The following is a 26,786-nucleotide window of genomic DNA, read 5'->3' as shown; positions in this document are numbered from 1 at the left end:
CCACAGATTTTCTTTGTGTCTTGCATTGAAGAAAGAGAGCACAGTCTACCAAGTCAAAATCCTTGTGTGTTAAACATACTTGGCCAACAAATCTGGTTCTGAGTCTGGTAAGAAGACAACTCGTCCAATTTATTCAATTATGTAGAAGGCATATGTGTCCCATCACTTTTGTTTGTGCTATGGCGTCTTAAGCAGGTGTAGAACACCGCAGTGACAACACATGAACATAAAGAAGAAAATCCCCGGTTCTGTCGTCACTGGAATTCCCCTCAACTTACTTGGGAAACAATACAAGCTTTTTTCTAGCAGTTGAAGAAGTACTGTTGCTATCTGGTGGGGCAAAGGTGTGTAGCATATAATAACACATGTAGGATTACTGCACGTATTCTATTATTTTTTGTGACGTTAGTTTTGGGGTCATTAGGTAGGAGAGCGACCTGGCAAGAGAGCTTCTCCCCCAGCAGCGTGTTTACTTTCACTTTTAATCAGCCCGCCTCTTTTTGTCTTCACTTCCTCGCATGACCGAAGTCAACCAAATTGGTGCGGAAGTCTTTTTTTTTTTTAACTTCACGCCGATCGTTGTGTTGTTGTCACGTCATTTGTGGAATTCTGGACTTTTACGACCAACTCCGGGTAAGAAAACAACATTTGTTTATACCGAAGTCTACAATATGGTTCGTTCCGTGTTTGTCATAATCAGTTGGCTCATTTAAACATACTATGTTTAACTATAACAATATAGCTATTCCTTGAGCTATTAACAACATTGTCACTACTGATGTGTAACCAATTTCTATAGGAAGTGTGACTTCATTTGAAAAAAATAGAAACTTTTCTAGCCCTCTAGTCTAAGTTGAATAAGTGCAGCCAGTCTGCAAGAGGTCACTTTTGTCGTTTATGGTTCTGTTCAAAAACAGTCGTGTACCCTTTCAGATACTTGACCTGGAGCCATGATTAATAATTATTAATAATAATAATTCAACACAAATATTTTAAAGCAGTGGTCTTCAACGTTCTCCAGGCCTAGGACCTCCAAACTGATGGAGAGACGTAACAAAGACCCCAAACTTATATATCCTGTATACAATTTTCATTGTATTTTTATTCAAACTGGTCTTCGTGGTACTGTTAGGTGCTACTGAAATAACAACAATGTTCCGCTAATTGGTAACTGGCACTAAATGGTAAATGGGTTCTACTTGTATAGCGCTTTTCTACCTTCAAGGTACTCAAAGCGCTTTGACACTATTTCCACATTCACCCATTCACACTGATGGCGGGAGCTGCCATGCAAGGGGCTAACCACGACCCATCAGGAGCAAGGGTGAAGTGTCTTGCTCAAGGACACAACAAGGTTGGTAGAAGCTGGGGATTGAACCAGGAACCCTCAGGTTGCTGGCACGGCCACTCTCCCAACAGCGCCACCCGTCCGACACATTATTAAAACACATTATTAGCACTCTATTTTCCAGCTGCTGGAAACTATAGTGCTCATCGCTAGCCGACAATGTACGCACTAATCGCTAGCTGACAACTAATGTGCTAACTGCTACCTAGTAACTAGAGTGCTCATCAATACCTGGTAACTAGTGTGTTAAATGCTAGCAGACAAAACAAGAGTGAATCGCTAGCTGGCAACTATTGTGCTAATCCCTAGCTTCTAACTACAGTGCTAATATATACCTGGTAACTAGTGTGCTTAATGCTAGCAGACAACTGTAGAGCTAATCGCTAGCTGGCAACTGTTGTGCTAATCCCTATATTCTAACTAGTGTGCTAATCGCTAGCTGACAACCAGAGCGCAACAGTCACAAGCGCACTGGCACTCCATTTTCTAGCTGCTGGAAACTATAGTGCTAATCGCTAGCGGTCAATGTAAGCACTAATCGCTAGCTGATAACTAATGTGCTAACTGCTACCTAGTAACTAGAGTGCTAATCAATACCTGGTAACTAGTGTGCTAAATGCCAGCAGACAAATGGAGAGCTAATCCTTAGCTTCTAACTAGTGTGCTAATCGCTAGCTGGCAACTATTGTGCCAATCCCTAGCTTCTAACCAGTGTGCTAATCGCTAGCTGACAATTAGAGCGCAACAATCACAAGCTAACTGGCAGTCCATTCTCTAGCTGCTGGAAACTATAGTGCTAATCGCTAGCGGTCAATGTAATCACTAATTGCTAGCTGATAACTAATGTGCTAACTGCTACCTAGTAACTAGAGTGCTAATCAATACCTGGTAACTAGTGTGCTAAATGCTAGCAGACAAATGGAGAGCTAATCCCTAGCTTCTAACTAGTGCGCTAATCGCTAGCTGGCAACTATTGTGCTAATCCCTAGCTTCTAACCAGTGTGCTAATCGCTAGCTGACAACTAGAGTGCAACAATCACAAGCTAACTGGCACTCTATTCTCTAGCTGCTGGAAACTATAGTGCTAATCGCTAGCGGTCAACGTAATCACTAATCGCTAGCTGATAAATAATGTGCTAATTGCTACCTATTAACTAGAGTGATAATCAATACCTGGTAACTAGTGTGCTAAATGCTAGCAGACAAATGAGCTAATCGCTAGCTTCTAACTAGTGTGCTAATCGTTAGCTGACAACTACAGCACAACTAGCTATCTGCTAGCTATCTTAACTGCTAACATGATTACAAATTATTAGATTATTGTTATGTTTTTATTCAAATTTGCAAGCTACAGTAAGTAGGATGGCCATGCCACTGCAATTCTTAACTACACTTCAGTGTGTGGGTTAATGTGTACTTAAAGACATTTACATTTGGGGGAAAAATGTGAATGCTTCTGGTAGAAATTGTATACCTGCTGTACGAAAGAGAGTTACAGTAACAAATATAGTTGGCAGTCAATAATATTTCAATACAAGTTCATCAATCAAAATGTGGAATTAATGTGGTACCCCGCCTTCCGCCCGATTGTAGCTAAAATAGGCTGCAGCACCCCCCGCGACCCCGAAAGGGATAAGCGGTAGAAAACGGATGGATGGATGGGGTGTGTAAAAATGCTCACAGTGGTGTTGATTTTACCGTATTAGAAGTAAGTTAGATAGATTGATACTTAGGATTAATTTACAGCACGTACTGAGGCGGCAACGATTAATCAATTGAATCGATTAATTTTATTTGAACAAAGTGAAAAATATGCGAACAATAAATTAGAATAGTGTACAAAATAGAGCGCACATGAGAGCAGTGGGATGTGTGGGCCGTGATCCGATTAGTCAATTAATCGAATAAATTAATTAACCGATTACTCGGTCACTAAAATGATAACTAACTGTAGCTCTATGTATTTAGCCTAAGTTTAGTAATCAGGCAAATTGCCTAACAATTTTATATGTATTACAAAAAAGAGAACGATCAGGGACTGCTATAAATACCATTGATCTGGGTATAACAAAAGCATTTATTTAGGTAGGACCAGGGGCGTCACTAGCTTTTAAGAACAGGGGGGGCTTAGCCCCCAGGAGATGCACAGGATGCGAGCGAACGTAGCGCACGAGCACAAAACTTCACTGGGTTTTTCTTATATATATATATATACATATTAAGTCTTTCATACATATATATATATATATATATATATATATATATATATATATATATATATATATATATATATGTATGACAGACTTAAAGGTATACTAGAGGATGTTGTGGATCATGTTGACTATTGTCAATCATTCTGGTGATGTTACATAAGGACATACAATGGTTGTAATTCTGTAGCACTTTGAGATTTGGAATCAAATGTAAAGTAGATTACAAATACAAGCTATTATATAAATAAATTACATATATATATATATATATGTATATATATATATATATATATATATATATATATATATATATATATATATATATATATATATATATATATATATATATATATATATATATATATATATATATATATATGTATATGTCCTTACATAACATCACCAGAATGATTGACAATTAGGAGGACCAATAGTGAACATGATCCACCCAGAAATAAATAAAACAAATGGATAATCGATAAACCATTTTTAAAAAATATATATATATGTTTATTTATATGTATCATTATTCTCCTACTCACCTTTCCAGTAGAGGCCGCTCCCCTCTCACTTTCTGTGCTCCTCTGCCCTGACTCCACAGGTCAATAGGGGTTGTGGAGTGATTATTATTATTATCTACTGATGATAGTCATACATGAATGAGCTCAGCTCCTGTTCTCCTCCATGTGTAAAGTGAGAAACACAGCTGATGCTCCAGAAAGAAGTAACCCCAAAGATAGCAAATGGTAAAAAAGAGTGCACATATAACTTTATAAATTACCAGGACCTTCATGATGCATTTCAGGCTAACTAGCTAACTAAGGAGCAGCATTGTTTTAGAGCGGGAATGTAACTTTTGCCTGCAAAACAACAAATGTACGACGTGCACAGAGGTTGTCTATAGTGTGCTAGACAGGTTTTTATTTGTCAAACACAGACCTGGTGTAAAGTGGAGCTAATACATTTTACTACAAACAGTGATGAATACTTACTTTCTTGAAAAAGTTTCTTATGTCCATTTTGCATCCGTTCACGTTCTTGTTCTGCAGCGCTGTGTGCTTCAAAGCTGCACACCTGCAGGACCGCAAGCAAGGTCGCAGAGAAAATGTGGACTGTGACGTGGGCATTTTCTATATGAACAAGAGGAATGGATTGGATACCGACGCACTAAAGGGGCTCTCTACCTTACGCTATGAAGTGAGGGGAAACTGAGTGAATAATGACAGGTTATATGATCATTTAGTTAAACTCATATTCGGGCCACTTTATAATGAATATGTCGGCATGTATTTGTAAAAAAAAGAAAAAAAATATATAACACCAAATTATTAAGGGGGGCTTAAGAATATTTTAGGGGGGCTAGAGCCCCCCTAAAATAGGCCTAACAACACCAATGGCTAGGACTGTTACATTACATTACCAAACGTCTTTGACAATCATAACATGACTGTAACAATCCCAATTTTGTTTAAATTGATAAGCTAAGCTGATATCTAAACAAAAAAATAATTTTAGGTGGATCACTGTTCACAACATGAGGCGTTCAAGTGCAGTACGAACTATGAGCCTTCACGTCAATGCAGTTGCACTGTTTTTAATTTTTATTCGTCTACCCCAGTTTGGGAACTTAAGTAGAGCAAACGAACTACCGAGTTTCAGCTGGCAACAAGTTATTCAACCCTAACTGATGCAGTGTGTAGCTTCTCATTCGTTAAACAAACATGTTTAACACATTCAGTGGTTGTGGAAAATATATGATTTCTGTTTCAGAAGGGTCAAATTATTGGCATGCATGAAGGATAAGAAAGCATCTCAGGAGATGACTGAAACTACTAAAGAACTGTCCAACACATGGTTAAAAAATGGAAAGACCGTGGGGAATCATAGCACAGTGGTCTGAATCTATCGTCATCAGTACAAAATCTTGGAGAAATATAATGCAACTCTGGACAGAAATAAATGTTGTGACGTTGCAGAAGCTTGAAGAAATGATGCCACAGTGACTGTAGGCCGTAATTTAAGCTAAAGGTGGTCCAACAAAATAGTATGTAAACTTTTTTGTGACCCGCACTGTATATTCTGTACTAATCAACAACTACTTGACCGAAGCAACGTGTACCCATGGCTCCATTATACTGTGTACTGTGTGTTAACGTGACTGTGATATTTGATAAACAGGCATGGCGCATCAAGCCAAGGTGGAGGATGTGTTTTTGTGCCCCAGGACACTGATGGGCACCATGGATTGTCAGAGGGACACATTGGAGAGGATATTCCAGGTGTCGTTAGTCATCGACACCCACGACCTGCCGCAGTTCTCGCCCGGGTCTATGTTTTTGCAGCTACAAGGGGAGATCCGTGATGTTAAAGCTGCAAAGGTCAGGTTTGATTTCTCTCATCCAAGGTACAAAAAGAAAAGTGAGCATATTTCTTAGGGATACACAATTTGTATGTAACTATAGTTTATGCACACCTTTCTTTGCGCCTGGCTGTGGGGCAGCTTCTATAGCGACGCAGGCGTCTTTGTAGGCTTTCAGAATATTGTCATAGCGAGGCTGGCGTTTTAGTTGGCTGACAAGGTTATGTTGAAGCTCGATGTTTTTTTCCCTACTTGCGGAATGTTTGCAGAATACTGTATTTGGTGCACGCAAAATGTCTACCTCTGAAACAGTGAAGAAGTCCAACATTATATCCATCCATCCATCCATTTTCTACCGCTTGTCCCTTTTTTTGGGGTCACGGGGGGTGCTGGAGCCTATCTCAGCTGCATTCGGGCGGAAGGCGGGGTACACCCTGGACAGGTCGCCACCTCATCGCAGGGCCAACATTATATATTAATATATTATTATATTAATATATTATGTATATATGTACACACACTCTCATATATGTATATATATATATATATATATATATATATATATATATATATATATATATATATATATATATATATATATATATATATATATATATATATATATGAGCTGCCACCTTATCGTGGTAGAGGAGTTTGCGTGTCCCAATGATCCTAGGAGCTATGTTGTCCGGGGGCTTTATGCCCCCTGGTAGGGTCTCCCAAGACAAACTGGTCCTAGGTGAGGGATCAGACAAAGAGCAGCTCGAAGACCTCAATGAAAAATAAAACCTATGGACCCAGATTTCCCTCGCCCGGACGCGGGTCACCGGGGCCCCCCTCTGGAGCCAGGCCCGGAGGTGGGGCACGATGGCGAGCGCCTGGTGGCCAGGCCTGTCCCCATGGGGCCCGGCCGGGCACAGCCCGAAGAGGCAACGTGGGTTCCCCCTCCAATGGGCTCACCACCCATAGCAGGGGTCATAGAGGTCGGGTGCGATGTGAGCTGGGCGGCAGCCGAAGACATAGTCGGACTCACTTCGACGCACAGCAAGGGCTCTGGAACCAGTTCTCTCGAGAGGGGCTGGACTCTCTTCTACTCTGGCGTTGCCGTCAGTGAGAGGCGACGGGCTGGGGTGCCAATTCTTGTTGCCCCCCGGCTCAGAGCCTGCATGTTGGAGTTCAACCCGGTGGACGAGAGGGTAGCTTCCCTCCGCCTTCGGGTGGCGGAACGGGTCCTGACTGTGGTTTGCGCTTACGCGCCAAACCGCAGCTCAGAGTACCCACCCTTTTTGGATTCACTCGAGGGAGTACTTGAGAGTGCTCCCCCGGGTGATTCCCTCGTTCTACTGGGGGACTTCAATGCTCATGTTGGCAGCGACAGTGAAACCTGGAGAGGCGTGATTGGGAAGAATGGCTGTCCGGATCTGAACCAGAGCGGTGTTTTGTTATTGGACTTTTGTGCCCGTCACAGATTGTCCATAACAAACACCATGTTCAAACATAAGGGTGTCCATATGTGCACTTGGCACCAGGACACCCTAGGCCGCAGTTCCATGATCGACTTTGTAGTTGTGTCGTCGGATTTGCGGCCTCATGTTTTGGACACTCGGGTGAAGAGAGGGGCGGAGCTTTCTACCGATCACCACCTGGTGGTGAGTTGGCTGCGATGGTGGGGGAGGATGCCGGACAGACCTGGCAGGCCCAAACGCATTGTGAGGGTTCGCTGGGAACGTCTGGCAGAGTCTCCTGTCAGAGAGTTTCAATTCCCACCTCCGGAAGAACTTTGAACATGTCACGAGGGAGGTGCTGGACATTGAGTCCGAATGGACCATGTTCCGCACCTCTATTGTTGAGGCGGCTGATTGGAGCTGTGGCCGCAAGGTAGTTGGTGCCTGTCGTGGCGGTAATCCTAGAACCCGTTGGTGGACACCGGCGGTGAGGGATGCCGTCAAGCTGAAGAAGGAGTCTTATCGGGTTCTTTTGGCTCATAGGACTCCTGAGGCAGCGGACAGGTACCGACAGGCCAAGCGGTGTGCGGCTTCGGCGGTCGAGGAGGCAAAAACTCGGACATGGGAGGAGTTCGGGGAAGCCATGGAAAACGACTTCCGGACGGCTTCGAAGCGATTCTGGACCACCATCCGCCGCCTCAGGAAGGGGAAGCAGTGCACTATCAACACCGTGTATGGTGAGGATGGTGTTCTGCTGGCCTCGACTGCGGATGTTGTGGATCGGTGGAGGGAATACTTCGAAGACCTCCTCAATCCCACCAACACGTCTTCCTATGAGGAAGTAGTGTCTGGGGAATCTGTGGTGGGCTCTCCTATTTCTGGGGCTGAGGTTGCTGAGGTAGTTAAAAAGCTCCTCGGTGGCAAGGCCCCGGGGGTGGACGAGATCCGCCCGGAGTTCCTTAAGGCTCTGGATGCTGTGGGGGTGTCTTGATTGACAAGACTCTGCAGCATCGCGTGGACATCGGGGGCGGTACCTCTGGATTGGCAGACCGGGGTGGTGGTTCCTCTCTTTAAGAAGGGGAACCGGAGAGTGTGTTCTAACTATCGTGGGATCACACTCCTCAGACTTCCCGGTAAGGTCTATTCAGGTGTGCTGGAGAGGAGGCTACGCCGGATAGTCGAACCTCGGATTCAGGAGGAACAGTGTGGTTTTCGTCCTGGTCGTGGAACTGTGGACCAGCTCTATACTCTCGGCAGGGTCCTTGAGGGTGCATGGGAGTTTGCCCAACCAGTCTACATGTGTTTTGTGGACTTGGAGAAGGCATTCGACCGTGTCCCTCGGGAAGTCCTGTGGGGAGTGCTCAGAGAGTATGGGGTATCGGACTGTCTGATTGTGGCGGTCCGCTCCCTGTATGATCAGTGCCAGAGTTTGGTCCGCATTGCCGGCAGTAAGTCGGACACGTTTCCAGTGAGAGTTGGACTCCGCCAAGGCTGCCCTTTGTCACCGATTCTGTTCATAACTTTTATGGACAGAATTTCTAGGCGCAGTCAAGGCGTTGAGGGGATCTGGTTTGGTGGCTGCAGGATTAGGTCTCTGCTTTTTGCAGATGATGTGGTCCTGATGGCTTCATCTGGCCAGGATCTTCAGCTCTCGCTGGATCGGTTCGCAGCTGAGTGTGAAGCGACTGGGATGAGAATCAGCACCTCCAAGTCCGAATCCATGGTTCTCGCCCGGAAAAGGGTGGAGTGCCATCTCCGGGTTGCGGAGGAGACCCTGCCCCAAGTGGAGGAGTTCAAGTACCTCGGAGTCTTGTTCACGAGTGAGGGAAGAGTGGATCGTGAGATCGACAGGCGGATCGGTGCGGCGTCTTCAGTAATGCGGACGCTGTATCGATCCGTTGTGGTGAAGAAGGAGCTGAGCCGGAAGGCAAAGCTCTCAATTTACCGGTCGATCTACGTTCCCATCCTCACCTATGGTCATGAGCTTTGGGTTATGACCGAAAGGACAAGATCACGGGTACAAGCGGCCGAAATGAGTTTCCTCCGCCGGGTGGCGGGGCTCTCCCTTAGAGATAGGGTGAGAAGCTCTGCCATCCGGGGGGAGCTCAAAGTAAAGCCGCTGCTCCTCCACATCGAGAGGAGCCAGATGAGGTGGTTCGGGCATCTGGTCAGGATGCCACCCGAACGCCTCCCTCGGGAGGTGTTTAGGGCACGTCCGACCGGTAGGAGGCCACGGGGAAGACCCAGGACACGTTGGGAAGACTATGTCTCCCGGCTGGCCTGGGAACGCCTCGGGATCCCCCGGGAGGAGCTGGACGAAGTGGCTGGGGAGAGGGAAGTCTGGGCTTCCCTGCTTAAGCTGCTGCCCCCGCGACCCGACCTCGGATAAGCGGAAGAAGATGGATGGATGGATAGATATATATATATATATATATATATATATATATATATATATATATATATATATATATATATATATATATATATATATATATATATATATATATATATATATATATATATATATATATATATATATATATATATATATATATATATATATATATTTATATTTATATATATATATATATATATACCTAATGTATATTCCGCTCTACCACAGTATTGAGCACTGTATAACGGATAAACCATAGAAACCTCGACTATATAGATATATATATATATATTAGGGTTGTAGGGTATACCGGTACAAGTATAATCCCGTGTACTAATGAATCATATTCGGTACTATACCGCCTCTAAAAAGTACCAGTTCCTCAAACGTCGTGTCATTTCTGGTTTTACAAGCAGACGAGCATGTTTGGCAACGCACAGTCACGGAGTACTTACAAGCAGGCAATGTGTGTAAACAGAAAAGGGAGAATGGACGCATTTTGGCTTAAAAACTAATGATAAAGGTGAAGTTATAAGACTGAAACGCCCTCAGGAAGAGGTGCCTTAAGACATGGCTAGCTAGCTAGCGGCTAAAGTCCATCCGCAGTGTTGTAGCTACTTCTAAATCACTAATCCTCGCCTTCATGGCGACAAATAAAGTAAGTTTCTTACAAGTATCATTCCTGCAGGACGAAGAATAGCTAAACATGCTTCACTACACACCGTAGCTCACCGGTGTCAAAATGTAAACAAATGCCATTGGTGGATCTACACCTGACATCCACTGTAATGATACCAAGTACAGGAGCGTATCTAGTCGATAATACTATGATGACATCGATATTTTTTAGCGTCAAAAAATATTTTTCCGTGTTTTTAACATTTATATTATGTTTATAAACTGAGGAAATATGTCCCTGGACACATGAGGACTTTGAATATGACCAATGTATGATCCTATAACTACTTGGTATCGGATTGATACCCAAATTTGTGGTATCATCCAAAACTAATGTAAAGCATCAAAACAACAGAAGAATAAGTGTTTATTACATTTTAACAGCAGTGTAGATAGAATATGTTAATTAGGAGTCTTGGTTTGCTTACTTACTAATAAAAGACAAGTTGTCTTGTATGTTCACTATTTTATTTAAGGACAAACTTGCAATAAGAAACATATGTTTAATGTACTGTAAGATTTTTTGTTAAAATAAAGCCAATAATGCAATTTTTTGTGCTCCCCTTTATTTAGAAAAGTATAGAAAAGTACCGATACCGGTACCAAAATATTGGTATCGGAACATCACTAATATATAAATACATCCATCCATCCATTTTCTACCGCTTATTCCCTTCGGGGTCGCGGGGGGCGCTGGAGCCTATCTCAGCTGCAATCGGGCGGAAGGCGGGTACACCCTGGACAAGTCGCCACCTCATCGCAGGGCCAACACAGATAGACAGACAACATTCACACTCACATTCACACACTAGGGCCAATTTAGTGTTGCCAATCAACCTATCCCCAGGTGCATGTCTTTGGAGGTGGGAGGAAGCCGGAGTACCCGGAGGGAACCCACGCAGTCACGGGGAGAACATGCAAACTCCACACAGAAAGATCCCGAGGCCGGGATTGAACTCACGACTACTCAGGACCTTCGTATTGTGAGGCAGATGCACTAACCCCTCTGCCACCGTGCTGCCTATATAAATACATTGTATATATATATATATATCTATATATACAGTATATATATATACTGTATATATATATATATATATGTATGTATGTATGTATATGTATATATATATACATACATATATATATATATATATATATATATATATATATATATATATATATATATATATATATATATATATATATATATATATATATATATATACATATATATATATATATATATATATGTATATATATATATACCGGTATATACATATATATATAAAGTATATATATATATACCGTATATTTTTTTGCCTATATTTTTGCCTATCGTTCACAATCATTATGAAAGACATGATGACGGATGGATTTTTTTTTAATGCATTGTAAGTGCTTTTCGTGCCGTTTTCGCCAGTTCCAGGTTCTTAATGACGGTCAAAGTGTCGAATTGTGTCAAAGTGTCACTTGTCGGATTATATTCTTAGCCATCTACTCTCCAGATGAGCGGCATGATGTATGATGTACAATAAATTTACAGGAAGCAGGGAAGCGAGGAAACAGCAGGCCACTCGATGATGTAAACATAGGGACACGGGGAAGTGATTAAGTCGCCGCTATGAATAGTTTGTTTGCGTTAGCACTTATGATAATAATATCACTAATACTTGGTTAATATTCAAGTCACGAAATGTAAATTGAGTATTGTTGGCGCTTTTTGAATGGTTATTTATCGGATTTTATGGGTTGAATAGTGGAGCTCCCATATGCTCCGCTGTAAGCAGACTTTTATTTACGTTTATTTAATATTTAGAATGCATAATAAAAAATCCATCCTTGGTCATGTCCGCCGTCATGTCTTTCATAATGATTCTGAACTATAGGCAAAATGCAGTTCCCCTTTCATTTTGACAACTGTTTTTAATTTAGTTGTAGTTATAGTTTTTGCCGAAAATGTATTTTAGTTTTAGTCATATTTTAGTCATCCTAATTGATTTAGTTTTAGTCCAGTTTTAGTTGACGAAATTCCTCAACATTTTAATCGACTAAAATTTCAGTAAATTTTGTCGACTGAAATATGAAGTATAGCGGACAACGCATCTTTGAAGTTGTCTTGCAAGCACTTTTAATAATTATTATTGCAGAGCATTTCAAAAACTAAATTCACAACAGGATCTGCACTCCATGAATATTTCAATAAGTACTCTTCTCACTAAACCTTATTGTGTGTCATTGTTTTTACCTGAAATGTTGCTTATTCTTTTTTTAAAATGTTGAATAATACATGACTAAAATGGTCAGATGAAGAAACAAACTAGTTTTATTCTAGATTGGCGGGCAAGCTCACCTATGTGTACAACAAAAGTAGTGGTAGAGTAAGTACCCGTAGTCTTGTTCCTTCTCTACTGTCTTTAGTAGTAACAGTAATTCAGTACAGTATGAGTCATTTGGAAATATTAGTTAAGGCCTACTTACTGTTGCGTAAATGTCCTGAGGATTAGCCTGCAGATGACGCTTCAAGTTGGTTGTAGTTTTAACAGAGAAAAAGAAGCCACTGGGCTTATGTGTCTTTTCGTCTATATGCAATGGTCAAATGTGTCCATATGTCTTCTCTATCTTCTAGGGGTAGAAGACATTTTGTAGTGATGTGTGTAACAAAACAGAATAGGGTTGTAACAATATGAGAATTTCATATCAAGGTTATTCTGGACAAAATTATCATCCATCCATCTATCCATTTTCTACCGCTTGTCCCTTTCGGGGTCGCGGGGGGTGCTGGAGCCTATCTCAGCTGCATTCGGGCAGTAGGCGGGGTACACCCTGGACAAGTCACCACCTCATCACAGGGCCAACACAGATAGACGGACAACATTCACACTCACGTTCATTCACTAGGGCCAATTTAAGGTGTTGCCAATCAACCTATCCCCAGGTGCATGTTATCATGTTTATCATTATTATTGTAGAATGTGCTAAAAAGGTTTTTTAAACGTAACTAAAATAAATAGACACACTGTTACAAAAAAACACTATTTTGCATTTATTGTGTTTGTTGTGTTTCACTGAAGTGTTTTATCTTTATCATGTTTCTTCATAATGATTGACACTGTGTCTTGGTAGTTGTAGAACTTAGACTTTGTATCAGTGTACTTACAAAGCCATTAAACTTAAAGCACTTCCTGCTTAGCATTCTCATGTGGGCAGGTTACCATTAAAAATGTTTGGAAAAGCAACCGAGTGTTTCCTCAAACTGCCGCATTGGTGACACCAGCAACTGCCACAACAAATTAATTTAGCATCATTCAAATATTACAATTATAATATAATCAAAACAATTGTCAAAATGACACCATAATAGCCGAATTAAAGCTGAGATAGGCTCCGGCGCCCCCCGCGACCCTGAAGGGAATAAGCGGTAGAAAATGGATGGATGCACAAGTACAAACTTAACCAATGTGAACATGGTAGATTCAAGCATAAAATTAAATTGAACAACAAATGTAGAAACACACATTTTTACAATGGAGTTCAGGGTGCACATCGTGCCGTCAAAAAATTGCGAGCGCTGCACGGAATTTTAACTACAAAGATGATGGTCATATTGATTTAAGTCTTTGTATTATACAGTTTCGTTTTTTTATCTGTTGAGTGGATAATATACAATCAAAGAAGGTATCGTGCATCACTACTGCATCAGTCTGTCGCTAACCACAAAAGTAACAGCTGATTGCTTGCACCTGTGCTGATTGGAGTAGCGGCAGCCAATTCGAAGGGCGCTTAAAGTCAGCTGACACGTCATCTTTAAACAGTGTCGTGTGTGACGTGGGTTACACTGGAATTGGTATTGCGACATCCAGTGGACAATTATTATACTTAGCAGACTCATTTTGAGGGCTGTTACAACCCGCGGGCCATACGATTGACACCCCTGTTTTGAACCATTCATATTTCTCATATTCGTCCCGATTATTATATATCTGATATTTATCGCACAACCTTAATATTTCTGTCCTTTTAGTTATTTGTGAGAGGACTTATCAACCAGGAGGATCAGCAGGAGTTGTCCTATCCTGTAGTGCTGAACTGCATCTTCTGCGGGGCCAGAGGCCTCTTTTTAGACTGCATCATTAAGAGCACCTCAGCACACATTGTGGTGAGTATTTTTTGGCTTGGGACAAGATAATGCGTCATCTAAAATTGTCACTTTGTTGTAATTTGTCACCCAGGTGGGCTCCCCAGGCTCCCTGCTCATATCCGGTCTTGCTGTTCCTGTGGTGCAAGCGTACTCCCTCATTACAGACTTGATTGAGAGATATAATGGCATGCAGGTTGGACGCTTGGAGACTGAAGACAAGACTTCAGATGAGTTGTGTTTTTCCCGCCGGGTCTTTAAGGCTCTGGTGGAAAAATGTGAGGACCGACATATCCTGGATCTCCTGGTGCTGCCTGGGTCTGTAAAGGAAGCCCTACTGGACTTAGTGAACGAGGCAGGACTTGGGGCAAACAAGATGCTAGATGTTCAAGCTGAATGTTCAGCATTGCATGAGGTCAGCCTTCCTGGGGTGACTTCTGGTGCTCTAAGTGCTCCTAAGAAAAACCAAGTTGAAAGTCCAGAAAAGGTGGAAGAACTGTTGCAGGGGGAACAGATGGAAACATCAGGGAGTGGGGACAAGGAGAGTGTGCAGATGCCACCAGAGGCAAAGCAAGGAATGCTGAAGTTCTTCACAGCCATGGGTTTCAAGGAAGAAATAGTGAAACGAGTCCTGAGCACAGTAGGGCCCACAGAGGCCGTTGAGATACTGGACCTGGTTCAGCAAGAGCATGATTGTGGGGACAAGGAGAGTGTGCAGATGCCATCAGAGGCAAACAAGGAATTCATGCTCATGTTGAAGTTCTTCACAGCCATGGGTTTCAAGGAAGAAATAGTGAAACGAGTCCTGAGCCCAGTAGGGCCCACAGAGGCCTTTGAGATACTGGACCTGGTTCAGCAAGAGCATGATTGTGGGGACAAGGAGAGTGTACAGATGCCACCAGAGGCAAACAAGGAATCCATGCTCAGGTTGAAGTTCTTCACAGCCATGGGTTTCAAGGAAGAAATAGTGAAACGAGTCCTGAGCCAAGTAGGGCCCACAGAGGCCGTTGAGATACTGGACCTGGTTCAGCAAGAGCATGATTGTGGGGACTTTGATAGTCAGAGCCAAAAGAACTCGCCTTGTGAGACGGAAGATGAGACTGCAGGAGGTGAAGGAGGCAGAAATGTGTCAAAAGAAGTCGGTGAACATCAGAAAGATGGGGACTTTGTGTCAGAGGTGGTAAAGAAAGCCGCTGTGAGCTGTGGCTACAAGGAGCATGAGGTGACCAAGGTTTACAACAAGTTACCCAACGGATCCACTGGCCAGTTTCTCCTGGAGCTGCAGAAGGAGGGTGGCAGCAAGAAGAAAACATCCAGGAAGGTAGAAATAGGACTAGACATCTCAGTAAAGGATGAGAATGAGAAAGCTGCAATGACGAAGCATGATGGGCCCGTGCAAAATAAGGACGGAAATGTTTCACAAAAAGAAAAACTAACCGGATATCCTGATTGGTTCTGTTCTGAGAAAGTCACACCACACCCCGATTCTGTCAAAGGACCACCCATGCCAATGTATGCCTCGTCTTCTGATCTCCCTCTCCAAAATGTCAAAGGACAAATGTCCCCATCCCCGAGGTGCCCAAAGAAAGCACCCCCCGCTGAGCGATCTCTCAAAAGATTCAAGGAACGCCGCGGTTTGGCCTCTGCTTCTTCAGTAGTGGTGACAGGGGAGCAGCGTTTCCTTGAGGGTCTGCAGACACCCTTTGGCCTCCAGTTAATAGACAAGCCAGGGAATCCCAAGCTAAGGACTATCGTCATAGATGGGAGTAACGTGGCAATGAGGTAGGGGAACGAAGAGCTACGGTAGAGAGAGGAAAATAAAGGTTACATTTTTCCATCATTTTTCATCTTGATTTGATTTTGCAGTCACGGGCTGGGACAATTCTTCTCATGTCGAGGTATTGCTCTGGCTGTTCAGCACTTTTGGGACCGTGGTCATCGTCACATTAGCGCCTTGGTGCCCCAGTGGAGGCAAAAGAATGACCCTCGCATCAGAGGTTGCCACATTTGCTCTTCATTGCAATGTTCCTATAGCATGAAGAGAAGTTCAGATTGAGTCTTTGCTTTTTAAAACAAATATCATAGATGTGACAAATCTTGGCTGGCCAGTGTTGCCTTGTGGTGCGACTAAAAACCTGGCACCACTTGTGTTTTTCCTGCCCACAGAGCAGCACTATCTGAGTGAGCTGCATAAACTTGGCCTTCTGTCTTACACTCCTTCCAGGGTGGTCGAGGGGAAGAGGATTTGCTCGTATGATGACAGGTTGGAGAGTAAACAGGAAGTTCCCGTATAACTGATTCACTGCTTTCAATATACTTGCTCTCTGCTATTGTTGCAGACAAATGCTGCAACTTGCACAGAAGACTGATGGAGTGATCGTGACTAATGACAATCTTAGGGACCTCTTGGATGAGTCGCTTGTGTGGAGGGACATCATCAAAAAGAGGTGCGTTAAACCAATGCACCCGTTTTCTATGTGTTGTTTTTTCTATCTTCGGGACTCTCTAAACCAGTTCTTCTTAAATAGTGGGGATTGGGGCGGACCCCAGGGAAAATACCTTATCAGTAATTTTTATTGTTGTGCTTTAAACCCCGCTTTGAAAAGCTGTGCACTCCAAAATGTGCTCATTGTAGCCGTTAATCCTGACTTCCTTATTTTAATTTATTTTATTTTTTTAAATATCCCAAGTTGTTTTATTCATTTTTGTGTTGTATGTTAAAGTTTGTAATATATATTGGGTTATTGAGTTAATGTTGATGATTCATTTGAATGTATTATTATTTATTACGTTTTTTTTTTATTCTTTTTTCAGTTTCAAATGGTTCAAGTTGATCCAAAAATATGTATAAATTAAATAAGGATTTTTTTTTTTTAAATAACTGGCAAATTGGTGCACTTAAAATGTTTTATGTTATAGACTAAAAATCAATGTTGATAAAAGTATTTTTTTGTTGCAAGTTGATCTATAGTTCGTATTTTTTTTCTTTTTAGTTTTCTACAAACGTACAATGATATTAAAGATACAATGTTATGCGGGGATTTACATTTGACAATTTTATAGACAAATGATACTTTTAAAAGTCGCGGCGGAGAATGGGGAAGGGCACGAAATGTGTTCTGCTTCCAAGGAGGACGTAGCAAAAAATAGTTGAGAAGCGTTGGCCTAATCCCACACACTCATTCTGTGTATGTGCATGTGTGAAGAGTAATCACGTTACAGTTGGATACGCTCTTGGTGTCAAGGCATGACCCTAACCCAAATTGCCACCCCTAAGCTGTGAACCTATGGAAATTGTACTGTATTCACTACAGTAGGAATACTGTACTGCTGCAAGACCCAAATAGGGTTCTACACACTGCACCTGTATCCCCCTCAGACTGCTCCAGTATACGTTTGTTGGCGATCACTTTATGGTTCCAGATGACCCGCTTGGAAAAGGAGGGCCTCATTTGGATGACTTCCTCTCTGCAGAGCACAGGTGGGATATATTGCACATATTCTCTGGAGAACCAGTGTCCTTTGTTAGGCAAATAAAAATGTCCACCGCAGAGGACTCACTTCAGAGGACTCTGGTTCTTCTGGTTCTTCTTTATATAATTGAAGTACAGTAGATTCCTGCTATTTGTGGGGGTTACGTTCCAAGAGAGCCGCACGATGGCCTGGTGCATGGTTCGCATGTAGGCCACACAGTCAGGAGGTGTGAAAGTGAGTGTGAATGGTTTGTTTGTCTAAATGTACCCTGTCCAGGCTTGGGTGTACCCGGCCTGTCGCCTAAAGTCAGCTGGAATAGGATGAAAATGGATGGATGGATGTTCCAAGACCCCCTTTGAATGGTAAAAAATGTGACTAATGGAGGCACCCATAAGATCTCTATACTCTACATCCGAGATGTCCAAAGTGCAGCCCGTGGGGCATTTGTAGCCTGCAGCTAGTTTTTTTACAGCCCGCGGCACATTTTAAAAATACAATTAAAAAATGTAAAACATAAAAAGTGGGATAAACGAACAAACAAGTGAAATGTAACAAGGAAATGTTACAATGTTGATTCTAGTAACACAAAGCTGCCATGCAGGCTGTTTTTCTTCTTTAAAGCTATTATTGCTCAAAAAATAATAATGAATCAAAATCAATTATTGACCTATTCAAGGATCCAATTACTTCATATTAAATATTCCACTTTGAGATTTGGGGAACAAATTGCATATTTTGTGTGTTTGCCATATAAAAAACTAAGTTTTTTTTTAAAAGAAGGGTATAAAAAAATCCATGCATCCATTTTCTACCGTTTGTCCCTTTCGGGGTGGCGGGGGGTGCTGGAGCCTATCTCAGCTGCATTCGGGCGGTAGGCGGGGTACACCCTGGACAAGTCGCCACCTCATCGCAGGGGCATAAAACAAACAAACAAAAAACATAAAACATTAAAAAAACGTATAATTGACGGATCGATCTAAAGTTGATCTAGAGACTATTTACAATTAAAGTTACAGTACCAATGATTGTCACACACACACTAGGTGTGGCGAAATTATTCTCTGCATTTGACCCATCACCCTTGATCACCCCCTGGGAGGTGAGGGGAGCAGTGAGCCCGGGAATCATTTTTCGTGATTTAACCCCGAATTCCAACCCTTGATGGTGAGTGTTGCTGAGATAGGCTCCAGCAACCCCTGTGACTCCAAAAGGGATAAGCGGTACAAAATAGATGACTAGATGGATGCTGAGTGTCAAGCAGGGAGGTAATGGATCCCATTTTTATAGTCTTTGGTATGACTCAGCCGGGGTTTGAAAGACTCGGTAGGAAGACTTCGGGTGTTACCGCACCGGGGAAAGTTGGCGCGAGGGGCCGCCACGCGCCGATGGTGCCTGGCCCAAGGAACCGGAAGTTCGCTTTGAACTCACAACCTACCGATCTAAGGGCGGATACTCTAACCACTAGGCCAATGAGACAGGTTGTTAATTAAAAGCACGGAAAAGATATCCGTGAAAATGCAGGGGCACGAATACCGAACTGCAAAATAGGCGGGGATCTACTGTATACAGAAATCCAACCACTTTTTCCACCAATATTTCCTTCTTTAGGACACCCGATCCTGGAAACAACTCGTTTGCTGGTGTCGCCACCAATGCCCCCCTTTTGATTCCTCCACATTTACAAACCGAAGTCTTTGACTTCCGAGAGCGAACAGCGGGCGGAACAATGGGTGCAGCTGGTGGAGAGAGCCGGGGCGGGGTGGCATGGGAAGTGGAGCCCCAGCACAGAACACCAGAGGACACTGCGAGCTTGAGGGAGCAACTCTCTCAAGTCTTTACGGGTCAGAGCGACATTGTAACGCTGGTGCTGAATCTTTGCCCAGCAGAGACTGACATTAATGTGCTTTCAGAGTTTCTTTTAGAACTTTAGGAAGACTATCAATGTTTATTTTTGTGCCTGCTTTTATCAGACTTATTTTGAACACAGCCACATTCCATATGCAGACCTGCTGTCCGCCATGATGAGCACCAGAGCTTGCACCGGGTGTTCATTTATGTCACTCACAAAGAATAACTTATTACAAAAGGACAATCCTGTTGTTCCACTTTCAGTTCCTGTAAAAAAGAGAAGCATTTTCTTCATTTCCAGCAATGTAGTTAAGCTAATATCAACACTATTTGTCTGACTTATTTTCTAAGACGAACACTTTGTGGAATATCATGGAAAAGGTTCAAAGAAGCCGATCATCAGTGTTAATCACACAATGTTGTACTTTACAGCTTGCTCCATCTGACCGGTTGGGTGACTTTTGTACGGAACTGCAGTTATTTAAAGGACATCCTCTGACAGAATGGTTGATTCGTTTACATGCTAAATTGTGCTTCAAGGTGTATTTTTAAATGTGTACAGTTTATTGATTATTAAATATATATGTATATACAGTATATTGCATATAGTGACCCAGTTCACTAGAGTGCTGAAACAAAAGTGACTTTTCTGTTCTTGATTTAAAGTGCCATATGGTGGCTACAGGGTGTGTAGTGCTGGTGCCTCACAAAAAGAAGGTCCTGCAGATCCCCGAGCTCAGGGTCTTTCCGTGTGGAGTTTGCATGTTCTCCCCATTACTCCAGCTTCCTCCCCCCTCCAAAGACATGCACCTGGGGATAGGTACATTGGCAAAAACAAAATTGGCCCTAGTGTGTGTATGTGAGTGTGAAAGTTGTCTGTCTGTGGCCCTTTCTGCCCGAGTGCAGCTGGTACTCCGAAAGGAGTAATAGAAAATGGATGGATGGTGTGAATAGTAATGTTTTGTCCATGTTGTAAAAATGTTTTGACTTTGGAGCAAAACACCCTCTGACCAGATATTCTGTTTTCATTTGAAGACTTCTTTAAATAAAAACAATATTGATGCGTACTCCTACGGAGCTCCTAAAGGGATATGGGGGAATTATTTTTTAAAAATAATTTTATTTATTTTATTTTTTTTTTAGATATGTATCTTGTGCGCACGTGAAACTATCTTATCTAAGTTTCTCGTGCTCAAAAGATTGTTTCTCGTGCGCACCAGATAGTTTCTCGTGCGCACCAGAAAGCATTGGATGCGTGCAGATGGTTTGAGGTGTGTGCGAAAATGCCAGTTCAGGAGTAAATTGGGCTGTATTTCCAACTAGGACTTTCCCCCATGTGTGTTGTGGCAAAATGTGAATGCCTGCCAAAAATGTATTTCCTTCGCGGGGGCACGCAGCGCTCGCTGAACCTACATTTTTGTCTTGGTGTGTCCACAGCGGATTACTAGGTGTGAGGCAAACACTTTATCTTCCTGGTTATTGAAACGCTACGTGTTTGACATTATTTAAGACTTTATCGTGCCCGGAAGAGGACAGTTTTCCTCTTCTGTGGCATTAATGTGATTTAAAGGACGGTTAGTCCGATTTTGATGTGCTAAAACGTATTTCTTGTTTGGAAGATACCGGTACACAAACAATTGTAACTGTTATTTCTTCCTGTACATAATAAATATGTAGAACATGTTTGGATGTATTCATTTATGTAAAATTGTTATTAAATGTAATATTGCCTGACAAAAAGTGATTCGACGTAATATTTTTATGTTTACACATCGCATATTTACACACGCACATTTTACTAGAATACTCTTATGAGCATTACATATATCAACATCAAGTACCTACTGTACTGTTTACTTGTTGAAATACACTTTTTAGAGCAAATATCTACCCAAATGGCCACTTTGTTGCTGCCAAAAATGTATTTCTAGTAATATTTTGATATTGACACATCTCATCTGTGCATATTCTACTAGAATACTTTTATTAGCATTAAATATATATAAATCAAGTACCTACTGTTCTGTTTACTTGTAGAAATACCCTTTACAAAGCTAAAATATGCCAAAACAACCACTTTTCTGCTGCCAAAAATGTATTTCAAGTAATATTTTGATACTGACACATCTCATCTCTGCATATTTTACTAGAATACCCTTATGAGCATTACATACACTACCGTTCAAAATTTTGGGGTCACATTGAAATTTCCTTATTTTTGAAGGAAAAGCACTGTACTTTTCAATGAAGATAACTTTAAACTAGTCTTAACTTTAAATAAATACACTCTATACATTGCTAATGTGGTAAATGATTATTCTAGCTGCAAATGTCTGCTTTTTGGTGCAATATCTACATAGGTGTAGGTGTATAGAGGCCCATTTCCAGCAACTATCACTCCAGTGTTCTAATGGTACAATGTGTTTGCTCATTGGCTCAGAAGGCTAATTGATGTTTAGAAAACCCTTGTGCAATCATGTTCACACATCTGAAAACAGTTTAGCTCGTTACAGAAGCTACAAAACTGACCTTCCTTTGAGCAGATTGAGTTTCTGGAGCATCACATTTGTGGGGTCAATTAAACGCTCAAAATGGCCAGAAAAAAAGAACTTTCATCTGAAACTCGACAGTCTATTCTTGTTCTTAGAAATGAAGGCTATTCCACAAAATTGTTTGGGTGACCCCAAACTTTTGAACGGTAGTGTATATCAAAATGAAGTACCTACAATACTGTTTACTTGTTGAAATACCCTTTTTAGAACAAATATCTACCCAAATGGCCACTTTGTTGCTGACAAAAATGTATTTCTAGTAATATTTTGACACATCTTATCTCTGCATATTCTACTAGAATACTCTTATTAGCATTACATATACTGTATATAAATATATAAATAAATATAAATTACTTGTAGAAATACCCTTTTTGGAGCAAATATCTACCCATATAATTTATATGTGCATATATAATATAATATAATATAATATATAAATATAATATACATATTATGTATAAGCATGTATATATATATATATATATATATATATATATATATATATATATATATATATATATATATATATATATATATATATATATATATATATATGTATTATATATTACTGTAACATGTTCTTAAAAATAGTAGTTATTTTGTAAGTCAAATTGAGTGTTTGTGTGTGTATATGTATACTGGTTTAGGGGCTCCGTATACTCCAGTTGATTGCAGCGCGTGTTTTTTTTCCTTAAATGAAAACATGTTAAATGTAAGGCAGGGTGTCCAACCTTTTTCCCCAAATGGCTGCAAGTAGGTTCAACACCCACTTTTATGGTCATTTTTGACAGATACTAGTGAGATCGACAGGCGGATTGTTGCGGCATCTTCAGTAATGCGGACGCTGTATCGATCCGTTGTGGTGAAGAAGGAGCTGAGCCGAAAGGCAATGCTCTCAGTTTACCGGTCGATCTACGTTCCCACCTCACCTATGGTCATGAGGACAAGATCACGGGTACAAGCGGCCGAAATGAGTTTCCTCCGCCGGGTGGCGGGGCTCTCCCTTAGAGATAGGGTGAGAAGCTCTGTCATCCGGGAGGAGCTCAAAGTAAAACCGCTGCTCCTCCACATCAAGAGGAGCCAGGTGAGGTGGTTCGGGCATCTGGTCAGGATGCCACCCAAATGCCTCCCTAGGGAGGTGTTTAGGGCACGTCCAACCGGTAGGAGGCCACAGGGAAGACCCAGGACTCGTTGGGAAGACTATGTCTCCCGGCTGACCTGGGAACGCCTCGGGATCCCCCGGGAGGAGCTGGACGAAGTGGCTGGGGAGAGGGAAGTCTGGGCTTCCCTGCTTAGGCTGCTGCCCCCGCGACCTGACCTCGTATAAGCGGAAGAAGATGGATGGATAAAATAAATACAATTAAAATACAAAAAAAGATCAGTATAATAAAAATAGAATAAAGTTTGATGAATGAATCTGAGCGTCAATGTTGTCTGTCTATCTGTGTTGGCCCTGCGATGAGGTGGCGACTTGTCCAGGGTGTACTCCGCCTTCCGCCCGAATGCAGCTGGGATAGGATCCAGCACCCCCCGCGACCCCGTTAGGAGCAAGCGGTAGAAAATGGCTGGATTGATGGAAATGTTTATTTATCCATTTCAGTCATTATTTATATTTAATTAAATTTTATTTGGGAGTGACGCATGCATGTTGATGAAGGTTTCCCTACAAATTGCCTTGAAATGTAAACACAACCAATTCTAGCCAATGGCTAATTTCCAACCGTAGTCGCCACATGCAAGCAGACAGACGATAAATTTGCTTTTTTTTCTGCATTTAAAGCTATGAATATTCCAGATTTTTAAAAAAAAGCCTTTTGTGTTAAAATTGGAACGGATTCATTTAAATAATGGGCATTTTAAATTGGAGATGCGATATAATGTTTTTTTAAGCCCGTCATGTCTTGTCTTCTGCATATGGTGTTATATTTGTGCTTTAATTTTGAGGTAGCCTGGGCATTAAATATATTTTGCACTCCATAATCTGATACCGAGTACTTACAGAGCCCGTACTATACCGATACTGATACCGATACTTGAACATTACCTTACATCAGTGACGTGCTGTCAGGGGAGGCAAGTGAGGCAGTGACTCACCTTGCCACCAGGTGGCTTAACCATGAGATGTTCAAAAACGAGGTAATAAAATGAAATACGTTTGAATATTTATCTTTTGGTCAAGGCTTTCTATGTGATTTTGGTATGGGTCCTATATATTTTGATAATTTTCATGGTCAAAATCGCGGAATTAAAAAAAAAAAACTGTTTATATACCAAACATGGCATTTTTATTAGAGTAAGCCAGCGTTTTTTGTTTTTAGTATAGAGGATTATATACTGTATCCAAGATGAAATACTTATCTAAACTGGACTTTAAGACTAAATGAATTTGGTCATACAATGTAGGTTTTCATGGAAGATAGCTATTGCTGCTCCAGATACAAATACAGAAAGGCAAGATACACTCACAATACTTGATTTATTTTGTGAAAAGCAAATGCATGGGACCAAAAAGTATTTAATAACAACTTTATCAAATACTTTTTGGACCCATTTATCACATCATAATATCATTATGATAACGTTTTATGAAAGCGAATAACTCCCTTCTTTTTCCTGTTATTCTAACCTAAATCAACAATTATTAGAGCTGCACTTATGAATTTAAGTTAAAAAAAGAAGAAAAAATAAATATCCATGCCTCACTCAGTGTTTAGTTCACCGCACGTCACTGCCTTACATGAACGCTACCTTACAAAAATATTGAATATTTTTTAGATGTTGCTGTAAATTGTTCACATTTTCAATTAATCAATCAATCAATCAATGTTTATTTATATAGCCCTAAATCACAAATGTCTCAAAGGGCTGCACAAGCTACAACGACATCCTCGCTTCAGATCCCACATCAGGGCAAGGAAAAACTCAACCCAGTGGGATGACAATAAGAAACCTTGGAGAGGACCGCAGATGTGATGGAGCTAGACCATGTAGTATTTTATACGTAAGTAGTAAAACCTTAAAGTCACATCTTAAATGCACAGGAAGCCAGTGCAGGTGAGCCAGTATAGGCGTAATATGATCAAACTTTCTTGTTCTTGTCAAAAGTCTAGCAGCCGCATTTTGTACCAACTGTAATCTTTTAATGCTAGACATAGGGAGACCCATTGGCGTTGTTAGGCCTATTTTAGGGGGGCTCAAGCCCCCATAAAATGTTCTTAAGCCCCCCCTAAATAATTTGGTGTTTAAAAAAAAAAAAAAAAAAAAAATTGTATCTTTTTTTTTTTTTTTTTTACAAATACATGCCGACATATTCATTATAAAGTGGCCCGAATATGAGTTTAAATAAATAATCATATAACCTGTCATTATTCACTTAGTTTCCCCTCACTTATAGCGTAAAATAGAGAGCCCCTTTAGTGCGTCGGTATCCAATCCATTCCACTTGTTCATATAGAAAATGCCCACATCACTCAAAATCCAGTCCGCATTTTCTCTGCAACCTTGCTTGCGGTCCTGCAGGTGTACGAAGCACATTAGCACACAGCACTGCAGAACAAGAACCTTGTGTCTGCAATTGTAAATCATTTAGTTTTTAAGTTTTGTGTTTCTTGTAGAATCTATATAAAGTAATATACATTAGCCTATTGTTAAAATAATGAAAAAAACATCATTAAATATATTTGTTTTATTGTATTGTTACATTAATAGCTGTTGTATTATTATAGGATGGCTTGTTAAACATTTCATAGGATTTTCAGAGGGTGGAAAAACCAAGACATTTAATATAAAATGTAAAATGAATAAATACATCAAAAGAAAAAGAAAAAAATGGTTAAAAGCCGTCGTCCCGGGGAGCATTTAATTTCGTCCCGTGCATTTTTTTACAGACGACGGGACTACGTTAATCTCAAGCCCTGGAAGTTACATTTTATTGTTTGCATTATTTGTTTCAGCATTGCACTTTGAAGATGGTCCCTCAGCTCTTTGACAGCTTTGGCTCTTTTTCACATCAGCAGACGGACTCTTAAGTCTTTCTTATTTACAGTATATATAAAAGTTTCTCATTTCTATTCAGACTTAATTTAATGTCCTTAACGGCTTGCCATAATATACTGTATATATATATAAATATATTATAAACAAGCCAAATTATCCCGATCCAGATATGACTTTAATTCAAGTAATTAAGTAATATTTCCAGGGCTTGAATTTACAACCATCACATATGTGCCCAAAATGTAATCTGTGCAACTTCAAAATATTTGGGAACAAACAATTATTGTATTGTGAGCTAAAGTGGTGGCATTAGCCTCTATGTAACATAGAGGCTAATGCC

General features: G+C 41.1%; 1 protein-coding gene across 2 annotated transcripts; it reads left to right on the top strand.

Moving 5' to 3' along the window:
• The first annotated feature begins 349 nt into the window (after positions 1-349).
• khnyn (KH and NYN domain containing) lies at positions 350-21,515 on the top strand. 2 transcript variants are annotated; one of them, XR_009828074.1, is made up of 9 exons: positions 350-633; positions 5,740-5,939; positions 14,460-14,594; positions 14,668-16,355; positions 16,440-16,570; positions 16,740-16,836; positions 16,913-17,020; positions 17,997-18,054; positions 19,656-19,678. XR_009828074.1 is itself a non-coding variant. In XM_062065863.1 (9 exons), exons 1-9 carry the CDS (start codon positions 519-521, stop codon positions 19,975-19,977), a joined length of 2,898 nt encoding a protein of 965 aa, XP_061921847.1. In that variant the 5' UTR covers positions 351-518; the 3' UTR covers positions 19,978-21,515. The 2 variants fall into 2 exon arrangements, 1 of the variants encoding a protein (XP_061921847.1); XM_062065863.1 differs by having other exon boundaries at positions 351-633; positions 17,953-18,054; positions 19,656-21,515.
• Positions 21,516-26,786: the final 5,271 nt, after the last annotated feature.

Source organism: Entelurus aequoreus, linkage group LG12 (assembly GCF_033978785.1).
Source record: "Entelurus aequoreus isolate RoL-2023_Sb linkage group LG12, RoL_Eaeq_v1.1, whole genome shotgun sequence".
Classification (NCBI taxonomy): domain Eukaryota; kingdom Metazoa; phylum Chordata; class Actinopteri; order Syngnathiformes; family Syngnathidae; genus Entelurus; species Entelurus aequoreus.
This window is presented reverse-complemented; position numbering and strand designations above follow the sequence as displayed.